This window comes from Schistocerca gregaria, chromosome 4 (genome assembly GCF_023897955.1).
Source record: "Schistocerca gregaria isolate iqSchGreg1 chromosome 4, iqSchGreg1.2, whole genome shotgun sequence".
In the NCBI taxonomy this organism is placed as follows: domain Eukaryota; kingdom Metazoa; phylum Arthropoda; class Insecta; order Orthoptera; family Acrididae; genus Schistocerca; species Schistocerca gregaria.
The window spans coordinates 728,154,411-728,169,169 of NC_064923.1; the positions used below are offsets into that span (position 1 = coordinate 728,154,411).

Here is a 14,759-nt window from a genome sequence, read left to right on the forward strand (position 1 = left end):
TATGGTGCCTTGGTTTTTAGAGAGAACTGACTGATTGACACGATCGCCAGTGGAGAAGGTGGAGCTAACTGGTGCATACAGACGCCTTATCTCTTATGAATGCAATGCTCTGTTGTCTCAGTTGATGACTGTTTGACATAGTATTCCATCCTCAGCTCATTTTCCTCCTAAGTACCAAAAAACAGTGGAGATTTTAGATGGTTCCAAGAGAAAAGTAAACACTAGATGGAGACATGAGTCCGAAACCATCATCCATTAAGGAACTAGAGCAACGCAATCGTAGGTCTGTCAGCGCCACTGACGATCCTGGCAATCAGTCGTGAATACCATCGTTGTTTGGCCGGCGTGTTCATTCTCCATAAAGAGAAGGGAGAAAAAAACGGGGAAGTGAAAGATGCATCATACCTCAGAACCAGCAATTAGGAATTGAGAAATTCTGGTCGTATGTTAAGTACACAAGCAGCAAGACGCAATCAATATCTTCGCTGCGCAGTGCCGATGGTACTGTTACCGACGACTGTGACGCTAAAGCGGAGTTACTGAACGCAGTTTTCCGAAATTCCTTCACCAGGGAAGACGAATGGAATATTCCAGAATTTGAAACACGAACATCTGCTAGCATGAGTTTCTTAGAAGTAGATACCTTAGGAGTTGCGAAGCAACTCAAATCGCTTGATACGGGCAAGTCTTCAGGTCCAGATTGTATACCGATTAGGTTCCTTTCAGATTACGCTGATACAATAGCTCCTTACTTAGCACTTATATACAACCGCTCGCTCGCAGATAGATCTGTACCTACAGATTTGAAAATTGCGCAGGTCGCACCAGTGTTTAAGAAGGGTAGTAGGAGTAATCCATCTAACTACAGACTTATATCATTGACGTCGGTTTGCAGTAGGGTTTCGGAGCATATACTGTATTCAAACATTATGAATCACCTCGAAGGGAACAATCTATTGATATGTAATCAAAATGGCTTCAGAAAACATCGCTCTTGTGCAACGCAGCTGGCTCATTATTCGCACAAAGTAATGGCCGCTATCGACAGGGGATCTCAAGTTGATTCCGTATTTCTAGATTTCCGGAAAGCTTTTGACACTGTTCCTCACAAGCGACTTCTAATCAAGCTGCGGCCTATGGGGAATCGTCTCAGTTGTGCGACTGGATTCGTGATTTCCTGTCAGGAAGGTCGCAGTTCGTAGTAATAGACGGCAAATCATCGAGTAAAACTGAAGTGATATCAGGTGTTCCCCAGGGGACCTCTGCTGTTCCTGATCTATATAAATGACCTGGGTGACAATCTGAGCAGTTATCTTAGGTTGTTCGCAGATAATGCTGTAATTTACCGTCGAGTAAGGTCATCCGAAGACCAGTATCAATTGCAAAGCGATTTAGAAAAGATTGCTGTATGGTGTGGCAGGTGGCATTTGACGCTGAATAACGAAAAGTGTGAGGTGATAGACATGAGTTCCAAAAGAAATCCGTTGGAATTAGATTACTCGATAAATAGTACAATTCTCAAGGCTGTCAATTCAACAACGTACCTGGTGTTAAAATTACGAACAACTTCAGTTGGAAAGACCACATAGATAATATTGTGGGGAAGGCGAGCCAAAGGTTGCGTTTCATTGGCAGGACAATTAGAAGATGCAACAAGTCCACTAAAGAGACAGCTTACACTACACTCGTTCGTCCTCTGTTAGAATATTGCTGCGCGGTGTGGGATCCTTACCAGGTGGGATTGACGGAGGACATCGAAAGGGTGCAAAAAAGGGCAGCTCGTTTTGTATTGTCACGTAATAGGGGAGAGAGTGTGGCAGATTGGGATGGAAGTCATTACACAAAGACGTTTTTCGTCGCGGCGAGATCTTTTTACGAAATTTCAGTCACCAACTTTCTCTTCCGAATGCGAAAATATTTTGTTGAGCCCAACCAACATAGATAGGAATGATCATCAAAATAAAATAAGAGAAATCAGAGCTCGAACAGAAAGGTTTAGGTGTTCGCTTTTCCCGCGCGCTGTTCGGGAGTGGAATAGTAGAGAGATAGTATGATTGTGGTTCGATGAACCCTCTGCCAAGCACTTAAATGTGAATTGCAGAGTAGTCAAGTAGATGTAGATGTAGATTGAGTGGGGACAGTATTGCCGTCTAGCTAAGAGAAAAGTGTCTTACAAACAAGTGAAACGTTTCCTTCAACTGTATGCCCAAACCTTATCGCAGTAATGAAGGCGGTTCGTATCCTCAATTTGTCACTCACTATAACTCCTCAGAGGCTCTATGAAGTTACCTTCCACCAGGAATGTGTGTGCACTCAACGACTGTGATATGGCTTTCAAATGAGAGAGCACAGATATCAGTCGTCGTTTTCTTTCAGGTTTTATTAGGCAAATCTACACTCCTGGAAATTGAAATAAGAACACCGTGAATTCATTGTCCCAGGAAGGGGAAACTTTATTGACACATTCCTGGAGTCAGATACATCACATGATCACACTGACAGAACCACAGGCACATAGACACAGGCAACAGAGCATGCACTATGTCGGCACTAGTACAGTGTATATCCAACTTTCGCAGCAATGCAGGCTGCTATTCTCCCATGGAGACGACCGTAGAGATGTTGGATGTAGTCCTGTGGAACGGCTTGCCATGCCATTTCCACCTGGCGCCTCAGTTGGACCAGCGTTCGTGCTGGACGTGCAGACCGCGTGAGACGACGCTTCATCCAGTCCCAAACATGCTCGATGGGGGACAGATCCGGAGATCTTGTTGGCCAGGGTAGTTGACTTACACCTTCTAGAGCACGTTGGGTGGCACGGGATACATGGGGACGTGCATTGTCCTGTTGGAACAGCAAGTTCCCTTGTCGGTCTAGGAATGGTAGAACGATGGGTTCGATGACGGTTTGGATGTACCGTGCACTATTCAGTGTCCCCTCGACGATCACCAGAGGTGTACGGCCAGTGTAGGAGATCGCTCCCCACACCATGATGCCGGGTGTTGTCCCTGTGTGCCTCGGTCGTATGCAGTCCTGATTGTGGTGCTCATCTGCACGGCGCCAAACACGCATACGACCATCATTGGCACCAAGGCAGAAGCGACTCTCATCGCTGAAGACGACACGTCTCCATTCGTCCCTCCATTCACGCCTGTCGCGACACCACTGGAGGCGGGCTGCACGATGTTGGGGCGTGAGCGGAAGACGGCCTAACGGTGTGCGGGACCGTAGCCCAGCTTCATGGAGACGGTTGCGAATGGTCCTCGCCGATACCCCAGGAGCAACAGTGTCCCTAATTTGCTGGGAAGTGGCGGTGCGGTCCCCTACGGCACTGTGTAGGATCCTACGGTCTTGGCGTGCATCCGTGCGTCGCTGCGGTCCGGTCGCAGGTCGACGGGCACGTGCACCTTCCGCCGACCACTGGCGACAACATCGATGTACTGTGGAGACCTCACGCCCCACGTGTTGAGCAATTCGGCGGTACTTCCACCCGGCTTCCCGCGTGCCCACTATACGCCCTCGCTCAAAGTCCGTCAACTGCACATACGGTTCACGTCCACGCTGTCGCGGCATGCTACCAGTGTTAAAGACTGCGATGGAGCTCCGTATGCCACGGCAAACTGGCTGACACTGACGGCGGCGGTGCACAAATGCTGCGCAGCTAGCGCCATTCGACGGCCAACACCGCGGTTCCTGGTGTGTCCGCTGTGCCGTGCGTGTGATCATTGCTTGTACAGCTCTCTCGCAGTGTCCGGAGCAAGTATGGTGGGTCTGACACACCGGTGTCAATGTGTTCTTTTTTCCATTTCCAAGAGTGTATATTTCGGCTAGTGCCCAGGCATTATCAATGCACTATTTTATGGTGCCAATACATGTCCTACTACTGCAGACCCCTGTTGTTCTGGCTTCTGTCACAGTTCATTCAAGACTCAAGAGTCTGTAAACATCGTTTTATAAAACCCTGCATAAAAACTTAAAGAGTTCTGGTGTCGTTTGCAAAAGCTCTCTTGGTTGTCCGCAAGGGAATGCATAAGAAAATTTATGAGTTCAACTAGAATTTGCAACAAACAGCATAGCTGTATCTACGAGGTGTTCAGAAGTCTCTCCGCAGTGCCGTACGATTGTTAGCCGCGCGTGCTGTATGCCGCGTGAATACACCGAAATGAAACTCAGTAAAATACGAGTTATTAATTTGTTAAATATTCATTTTTACTTCTAAATTTTCACATTAAATGTTGAATGTGTCCCCCCTGTCGTTGAGTACACAATTCAGTTCGTCTAATCATGTTTCCAAACACAAGCTGTAACATTTCGTCTGTAAAAGAAGCAGTGAAAGTGGATATTGCAGTTTTCTGTTCATCGATGGATTTTGGTCGGTTTTTATAGTCAGTTGCTTTCGCTGCACCGCAGAAGAAAACGTCAGATGGCGTTAGGTCAGGCGGTCGTGGAGGCCAAAGTCCAGTTTGTTGAAAACAACCATTCAGTATTTCACTTAACGCGATTTCTCCTATGAATAGATACAGAATATCACTGCAGTGTCATTGTGCGTTTATTGTTTCGTTGAAAAATATGGGACCCACAATCCGACGTCTAGAAATTCCAATCCAAACTCCTATTTTCACAGAATGAGGTTGTTCCTGATGAATACACAATGGATTTGCGGTACTCCACATACGAGAACTTAGTTTGTTCATGTATACGGATAACCACGCCTCGTCAGTGAAAAACGTTTCATTAAGAATTTCCCTTCCATTTTGTTGAACAAAAGTTTTGAACCATTGACAATAATGCAGTCTTTTGCCATGATCAGTATTTCTGAGTTCTTGCACGACTATCACTTTGTATGGGAAAAGTTCTAATTTTATCCTTACAGGTGTGTCGGCCGTTCCGACGCTAACATCTATTTCCTGGGCGAGTCTTCTTAGTGACTTGTTGGGACTCATTGACATTTTATCGGAAATCTCGAGCAGTTTTTATCCTCAGACAAAACGCTAGGGCGACCACTTCTCAGTGCAACTGTCACTGAACCCGTACTTTGAAATTTGTTAGTCAAATCTCGCACAGTATCGCGATGGGGAGTGTTGTCTCCGGGAAAAATTAATTAAATGTTTGACGAACTGAAACTGTGTATTTACCGCCAGCTTTGAACACTTATTCGGCTAAAAACGCACGTTCTTCAATGGTTAACATTTACCAACTATACTACTGACGCTGGCTGAGATAAACGAAACAGTGGAATGTTGGGAGAGTCCATTTGAAGGGAAGTAACCCAGGCCGGTGAACAATCGTACGGCACCTGCGGCTAGCAATCATACGTCACTGCGGAGAGACATTTTCAAAACCCCGTATCATAGTTTCTTACAAGGGAACCTCCCCATGGCGCCCCCCTCAGATTTAGTTTAAGTCGGCACAGTGGATAGGTCTTGAGAAACTGAACACACATCAATCGAGAAAACAGGAAGAAGTTGTGTGGAACTATATTTAAAAAAGCAAAATATGCAAACTGAGTAGTCCGTGAGCAACATAAGCAACATCAAGGGTAATATGAGCTCAGGAGTGCCGTGGTCTCGTGGTTGGCGTGAGCAGCTGCGGAACGAGTGATCCTTCGTTCAAATATTCCCTCGAGTGCAACGTTTAATTTTTTGTTTTCATCACTTTTTTGGTAGTCCTTATCACATCCACAAGAAAACCTAAATCGGGCAATGTATAAGAATCCTTTTATCCACTCGCCAAGTGTACAAATTAGGTGGGTGGACAATATATTCCTGTCATGTGACGCACATGCCGTCACCAGTGTCGTATAGAATATATCAGCCGTGTTTTCCTGTGGAGGAAGCGGTTGACCTATGACCTTGCTATCAAATGTTTTCGGTTCCCAATGGAGAGGCACGTCCTTTCGTCTACTAATCGCACAGTTTTGCGGTGCGGTCGCAAAACACAGACACTAAACTTATTACAGTGAACAGAGACGTCAGTGAACGAAAGGACAGATCATAACTTTGCGAAAATAAAAAAAAGTAAACTTTTCACTCGACGGAAGACTTGAACCAGGGACCTCTCGTTTAAAAGCTGATCACGCTATCCACGGGACCACGGAGCTCCTGAGCTACACTATCCTTGATGTTGCCTATCTTGTGCATGGACTATTCAGTTTGTATATTTTGCTTATTTTTTTCATACTTCCACACAACTTCTTCCCCTTTTCTCGATTGATCTGTGTTCAGTTCTTCAAGGCCTATCCACTGTGCCAACTTATAACTTAACCTGAGGGGGGTGCGATGGGGCGGTTCCCTTGTTTGAAATTTTGTTGTTGTGGTCTTCAGTCCAGAGACTGGTTTGATGCAGCTCTCCATGCTACTCTATCCGTGCAAGCTTCTTCATCTCCCAGTACCTACTGCAACCTACATCCTACTGAATTTGCTTGGTGAATTCATCTCTTGGTCTCCCTCTACGATTTTTACCCTCCACGCTGCCCTCCAATACTAAATTGGTGATTCCTTTATGCCTCAGAACATTTCCTACAAACCGGTCTCTTCTTCTAGTCAAGTTGTGCCACAAACTTCTTTTCTCCCCAGTCCTATTCAATACCTCCTCATTAGTTATGTGATCTACCCATCTCATCTTCAGCGTTCTTTTGTAGCACCACATTTCAAAAGCATCTATTCTCTTCTTATCTAAACTATTTAACGTCCACGTTTCACTTCCATACATGGCTACACTCCATACAAATACTTTGAGAAACGACATCATGACATTTAAATCTATAATCGATGTTAACGTATTTCTCTTGTTCAGAAACGCTTTCCTTCCCATCGCCAGTCCTCTCTACTTCGATCATCATCAGTTATTTTGCTCCCCAAATAGCAAAACTCCTTTACTACTTTAAGTGTCTCGTTTCCTAATCTAACTTCCTCAACATCACCCGACTTAATTCGACTGCATTCCATTATCCTCGTTTTGCTTTTGTTGATGCTCATCTTATATCCTCCTTTCAAGACACTGTCCATTCCGTTAAACTACTCTTCCAAGTCCTTTGCTGTCTCTGACAGAATTACAATGTCATCGGCGAACCTCAAAGTTTGTATTTCTTCTCCCTGGATTTTAATACCTACTCCGAATTTTTTTTGTTTCCTTTACTGCTTGCTCAATATACAGATTGAATAACATCGGAGAGAGGCTACAACCCTGTCTCACTCCCTTCCCAACCACTGCTTCCCTTTCATGTCCCTGGACTCTTATACTGCCATCTGGTTTCTGTACAAATTCTAAATAGCTTTTCGCTCCCTGTATGTTACCCCTGCCACCTTTAGAATTTGAAAGAGAGTGTTCCAGTCAACATTGTCAAAAGCTTGCTCTAGGTCTACAAATGCTAGAAACGTAGGTTTGCCATTCCTTAATCATTGTTCTAAGATAAGTCGTAGGGTCAGTATTGCCTCACGTGTTCCCACATTTCTACGGAATCCAAACTGATCTTCCCCGAGGTCGGTTTCTACCACTTGCTCGGCTAAAAACACACGTTCTTCAATGGTTAGCATCACGTCAACACGTAACGACACACACGAACGATCCTACTGACGCTGGCTGAGATAAACGGAACAGTGGAATGTTGGAAGAGTCCTCTTGAAGGGAAGTAAGGCAGGCAAAGGATAATACGGCAGTGCGGAGAGTCTTTCTGAACACCTTGTATCACGTTTCCTTACAAGTAATGTTTTGTAATCAGGTGAAAATTTTATGCTCACATTACATTTCAATAGTTCTTGATATGCGGAGTACATTCAGGACCTCTGAACCTATCACCACACAAGTTCATTGTTGTTGTACACAGGGAAATACTGAGCAGCAGTATTGATGGTTTAGGTGGGTATTGGCGCCACAGTTGAGGAGAGCGAAACCGCGGTGGCGGACGTCGTGCATGCGAGGTGCAGGGGGCAGTGTGGGCGGAGGCAGCGTGCGGGGGCGAGTACTCACTGCGGGCGCCGTTGGAGACGAGGTGCAGCAGCTCGCGGTACTGCTGCGGCGTGGCCGTGTCCTCGTTGAAGGAGCGCGCCAGCGGCGTCGAGTTGAGCGCGCTGTACACGGCGCTCAGCGTGAAGTGGCACATGGAGTTGCCGCGCGGCGACGACACGTCGTTGTTGTGGAAGAGCAGCGCGGTGACGCGCCAGCCGAACGTGTGCAGGATGTGGCGCAGCGCCTCGCCCACCAGGCTGAACGAGCCCATCATGCGCGTCAGCGTCGGGTAGTGCACCGGCTTGTGCCGGAAGGCGTCCACCTGCGCGCCGGTCGTCAGCACGGGGATGCCCCAGGCGCCGGCGTAGCGCGCCACCGGCGCGATCACATAGTCGCACACCGGGCCCAGGAACGCATCTGCCGGCCGCCACACGGCGCCACGCGCCAGTCAGCGCCGGCTAGCTCAGCGGGAAAGCGGGCAGCGGCGCCGCGGGGCTCTGGCAGGTCGCACGCATCTCACCTACACCCGTCCCCAGTACCTCCTTCCCATACGTCGAACGAGAGTTCGGGACATGACACTTGAACCCGGCAGGAATACAAGAGGCCGGCCGAAGTGGCCGAGCGGTTCTGGGCCCTACAGTCTGGAGCCGAACGACCGCTACGGTCGCAGGTTCGGATCCTGCCTCGGGCATGAATGTGTGTGATGTCCTTAAGTTAGTAAGGTTTAAGTAGTTCTAAGCCTAGGTGACTTATGACCTCAGATGTCCCATAGCGCTTAGAGCCACTTGAACCAGAAGACATTTTAAAATGGCTTACAGCCTTACAAAGTACAGAAGAAGAAAATATAAATGTAGAGCGTTGAAAGGCTTTCTGTTGGAAAACAATCCGTGCGTCAAATCGGAAGGAAAGTAAACGATTTTTCCTGCAGAGCAAATCGTCGTGCAGAGAAGAAGGCACTCCGTCGTGCACTACTTGGGAATCCCTGTGCATCCAGACGATCAAAGTCTGCGAAACGACTGACGTAAGGTGGATTCCATCTGCTAGCGTGATACTGCACCACCTGGCAGATCCTTAACAACATTGTTGACGCAGTGTCCAAAACAACGTGGGCGGCGCATGGTCATTTTAAACCAGTACCCTACCGCTACACTATTGGGTCAGCGACGCCGGTATTTACTGGTCTGCCTACTAACGTATAGCAATGTGTCATAGGGCCGGAAGAATAATCTCTGTACTGAGGGATCGCAACAGGAATAGAGTACAGCAAATACCACTATGCACACTGAAACAGATTGAGAACATTTTGTTTTCCAACAACTTAAAGTCACACATCTTCCTGTTCTATAATTCTTTCAAAAGTTCTGTCAAGCACCTGTAGTTCGAGGTCGCCGCATGGTTTTTATTTCACTACTCCGACCAGGGAAACTTGGTATAATTTTTGTATCTAGCTACTACTGGTAACTTTTTACCGTACAGTTTGTTATTTTTGAAGACACCCTCTCGTGAGTAACTGATTTAAAAATATCTGTTATAATCGAAAAATGGTATCTCAGACCGCCGTGACAAATAAAATAACTCGACTTTCCAGCTGGCTGAAATGTCGTCAACCCTTGCGCTAGTCGTCTGGAGTGCCAGTCGAAACCAGGAAGAGCAGTGTGAAATATCACCAAAACACCGCTGATGTCTCAAGTATCGGGTACTTCAGCTTTACGGTAGTAGAGTCAATGGAAATGTATTAAGAGAGCACCGTACGCCACTGGATTATGGGAACACTCACGCCGCCAGAGAGATTGCCATGGCTATAATCTGTTGATGGAGCAGGTTGCTATCGAATACCGTGAATTTTATCACGTTTCTATTTGGTAGTTTTCTTGTCTGTTGAGTGTAAATTTTGCGGTTGATTTCAAACTAACTTACCAATGAGCAAAAGACTTTAAATTTTAAACTTAGTACAATAATGGATAACAACGCAATATTAACTCTCTGCCTTGTCTGTCTGAACCAGATAGCATTCATAGTCTGCGGATATTTGTTTCATTTACAACATGAAACACCATATCTATGTGCAGCAATGGATTTTGGGTATCTGATGATGGATGAATTCTGAAACGCTTCATATGAAGAATAAAGTAAATCTCAGCTTAAAGTTTGACTTTTGCCATTGCGACTTAGTCAAATGGCTCAAATGGCTCTGAGCACTATGGGACTTAACATCTGAGGTCATCAGTCCCCTAGAACTTAGAACTACTTAAACCTAACTAACCTAAGGACATCACACACATCCATGCCCGGGGCAGGATTCGAACCCGCGACTGTAACGGTCGTGCCGTTCCACACTGAAGCGCCTAGAACCCCTCGGCCACACCGGCCTGCTGTGACCTAGTCAGCTCGAATGTAAAACTACTGTTTGTTTTAATTTCAAGTTTGACATCGGATTAAAAAATGACCAAATACATATATATTTTGTTCATACAGTGTAAGCTTTCACGGCCGGTATTGTCTTTACTTCCCGGCTGATAAGGCGTGGTCGAAGTATAAAACTCTCTGCTGACGTTTCGTCTCCGACTGCGGGAGACATCCTCGGAGGTGAAACGGCGAACTGTGACATAAATACGAACTAACAGCTTTCAGAAATTTTTGCTTTTCTTGTACTGTGAAACCTTGCTTCCGCCAAATTTCATGATTCTGTGTCAACGGCAATTACCCCATAGGTTTTGATGAGTGAGTTTACGAGTGTCAAAATATACTGACTGAAAAAAGAATCACAGCACCAACAAGGAGTTATGCGGCGTAAGTGACAGTTAGTAGGCGTGTTTCTACAACTGAAAGATGATTTCTATTCAAATTTGGCGCCATCCGCATAAAAATAGCGCTCTTAGCGCCACTGTGCGAATGTGTACCAGATTTGATTGAAATACACACTGCAATGGCCTTGAGCGTTAGTTACCTTTGAGATTTGACGTAGCAAGTTGATGTTGGTTAAGAATGCCTTCAAGGTGACAAAGACGCCATGACCAGCACCGCACTGAGTTTGAACGAGGTGTGTAACAGGGTTACGAGAAGCTGGATGTTCCTTCCACAATACAACAGAAACCCTCAGAAGGAATGCAGCCAATCTACGTGATTGCTGGCAGCCCTGGTCACGAGAATGTACAGTCGTAAGAAGATCGGGCTCTGGATGGCCACGTGGCTCTAGCGGAAGGAAAGACATTCGTGTTCGGCGTATTGCTCTGGCGCATCGTACTGCATCTGCAGCGGCAATCTGAGCAACAGTTGGCACCATAGTGACACAACAAACTGTTACAAACCGGCTACTTCAACGAGAGCTCCGAGCCAGACGGTCTGTAGCGTACATTCCACTGACGTCAAACGACAGCCATTTGCAACTTCAGTGGTGTCAGGAGAGAGCTCATTGGAGGGCAGGTCTGTGGTCTATTGCAATTTCAGATAAAATCTGGTTCTGCCTCGGTGCCAGTGATGACCGTGTGTTGGTTAGAAGGAACTCTGGTGACGTACGCAGCTCCCGTCTGGGGATATGCAGCTCCTACACGACTGCGCCGCCTGGAGATCATACAGAACAAGGTGCTACGAATCGTTAGCTCCACGCTACACACGCACAGTGGATCTTCACCATGAATACTGCCCTGATACCCTCAAGGAAGTATTAAAAAAATACACGCCACACGACTATACAGGAACTCGAGACACTCGAACAATCCTTTCATCCTCACTCTGGGAAACTACGATCACAACCACAGGTGGAAGCAAAAGGGGCCAAAAACACTGCTAGTTGGCGCATAGCCACCTATGATCAACTAACATGCGCAAACAAGCGACAAACGTCGGCAAGCCCCTGCATATCAGCAACACTGACTGGCAACTACCAGCTGCTATTAGAGCCGACCAACAGGCCACAGCAGAGACACCGACGAGCTTGCCCAGAGACCACAAACAATCCGTCAACATTCCCTCACACTGTGATTCCGGTATATGACCCATCGGACACAAGATCGATAGTAAAACTAACTGTTGCAGGTTGCCGACGCTGAACGAAGACTCTGCACCAGCACCCAGCACCAGCCGCCGAGCAGCACATCCGCACAACGTCAAGGTATCGACATGCATGATACCCACTACTAACAAAGCCTATCCTTGCACGACCTCTCGCAGGCAGCAAGACAACCGCTACTGCTCTTACCACCCGACCTAACTATCGCAGAGGTTTTTTTCCCTTGGATCTTGCCTTGGCACTTTTTTTCCTCTTCCCTTCAAACCGCTACCCTTCGTTCGATTTCGACCTAGTCTATCTCCAGATGAGCGCGTATTAACGGTTAACTCTAACCAGACATACGCAAACATCGCAGTACCCACATCCTGCGACACCTCACTTTAGTGAAAGCTAACCCTTACGCAGAGATGACAGTAGACCTATTGTGTTGGCCATCATGGAAAAAAACTCAGTTGAGGGCCTGCAACCAACCTTTCAACATGCTAGACAGATCGGAGATACATCTGGAGTAATCGCCTGGGGCGTGATTTCGTTCGACAGCAAGAGCCTGTTTCGTGGTTATCCCATTCACGCTGACTGAAAATCTGCATTACACTGCATTTAAATTTCTTACACGGCCTATGGCGTAAATACCTTTGTATTTGACATAAATTTCAACACAGTACATAAACCTGTTTCTGAGAAAAAAGCGGTGTTGAAAGACGGAGTGACTGACAGGGAGTCAGATAAGAATGGTAAAACATATTTTTCGTGTCACTTAATTATGACTTTATTGTTTTCCGACTTTTTCCTTTGGCTGTACAGTGGAAGCTTCCCTTTTGACAAATTTCATGTTTCTAGGCCACCGGGAAGTGTGTGTGTGTGTGTGTGTGTGTGTGTGTGAAATCTTATGGGACTTAAACTGCTAAGGTGCTCAGTCCCTAAGTTTACACACTACTTAACCTAAATTATCCTAAGGACAATCACACACATCCATGCCCGAGGGAGAACTGGAACCTCCGCCAGGACCAGCCGCACATTCCATGACTGTAGCGGCTAGACCGCTCGCATAATCCCGCGCGGCAACGGGAAGTACCCTATAGATACTTCTCGAGTGAATTTCTGAGTATCAAAATTGGTGAATAAAGGTCCGTATTCTCGGCGCTTCAGTCTGGAACTGCGCGACCGCTACGGTCGCAGGTTCGAATCCTGCCTCGGGCATGGATGTGTGTGGTGTCCTTAGGTTAGTTAGGTTTAAGTAGTTCTAGGAGACTTATGATCTCAGATGTACCGTCTCTTATTGCTCAGAGCCATTTGAACCAAAGGGCGGTATCTTTTGATTGTATACTGTTCATTTTTGGAACACAACCGGCGACCAACTTAGAAACAAAAGTGATGACACTTTCTACAGGATCTGACCAGCATTTTGCAGGGACAATGCTCAAGCACGTACAGTACAAGCTGTTACTGATTTTTTTGACTGACGGGGCTGCTGAGTGCTATACCATCTACTGCACTCCCCCGTCTTAAGCCCTCGTGAGCTCAGCTCGATTTCTAAACTGAAGGGAACACTTCACGGCATTCGATACCGAAATGCTAGAAATTCGTCGAGAAGTAGACCCCGCCACTCAAACTGTCAACACAACTCGCACTGTTGAGGGTATCCTACGACTTCCACATCGCTGGCAACTCAAATGGTTCAAATGGCTCTGGGCACTATGGGACTTAAAATATGAGGTCATCAGTCCCCTAGAACTTAGTACTACTTAAACCTAACCAACCTAAGGACATCACACACATCCATGCCCGGGGCAGGATTCGAACTTGCGACCGTAGCAGTCACGCTGTTCCAGACTGAAGCGCCTAGAGCCGTTCGGCCGCAGCGGCCGGCCGCTGGTAACTGGTTATATACAATGCTGGTGACTACTTTGAAGGTTAGCAAAACCATGAAACACCTATCTGTTTTGTATAAGCTGTAAATAAATAGTTGCCACTATTTATGTTCCAACCCTCGTATATTCCGATTAAACACTACAACAAAACCGATCCCACGAATATAATTCTGAGTCGTGGAAAGAATGAACATAAATAACAAGTAGAGCAAGAGTTACTACTGAAAGCAAAAAGTGAATTTTTCCGTCACACATATTTTTACAATGGTCCTGAAACAAATTCGTGAACGAGATTTTCACACTGCCATAAATAAACGCATTTTACTACACATTCGAAAACGTGAATTACTCCTCAGTCATGTTTGCAATATGGAGTGACACCTGTGCACACAGCTAGAATCGCACGTCACTAACTAGATTATGGAACGACGTCATCAAACAAGTGTTCATTCCAATCACGAGACTAATTGGCTAAAAGCGTTTAGTTTTGTTACGGAACTGAGCTGGGTAAACAGATTCGGCTACAATCACACCGGATACGTGTCCGACTGGCGTTACGTACGTATTTGGTGAGCGCAGAGCGGAGTATAATGGCATACTGAAGGTGCTAGTTCCCAGTTAAGGCATATTATCGCTGGGGTTGTTGTTGCAAACATGCGTATGTTCCTCCGGGTGTTAATGGTCTGTTTATTTGCTCGGTGGTGCGTTTAACCCTATAAATATCAGTGCATTTTCCATAACAGGCATTACCCGGTATGGATATTTTATTCCAGGTCGAAAACAAATTTAAAAAATAGAAATTTCGTTAACTGTCGTTGAGTTTCATTGACAATATGCTTTTTAAACAGTACTAATGAGTAAGAAGCGCCCAGAACCTGAAAATACCTTTTACGACACTCTTAGCTACGCCGGGAATCAAATGCTCTGCATCA

The 14,759-nt window shown here is 46.2% G+C and overlaps 1 protein-coding gene across 2 annotated transcripts in view; it reads right to left on the minus strand.

The window, feature by feature from the left end:
* Positions 1-14,759, minus strand: part of LOC126266758 (atrial natriuretic peptide receptor 1-like) — a 1,377,759-nt gene that overhangs the window by 917,738 nt on the left and 445,262 nt on the right. For both annotated transcript variants that reach the window (XM_049971275.1, XM_049971274.1), the window contains exon 3: positions 7,969-8,364. In XM_049971275.1, the coding sequence (XP_049827232.1) occupies positions 7,969-8,364 (396 nt within the window). The remainder of the gene's footprint in view (positions 1-7,968; positions 8,365-14,759) is intronic.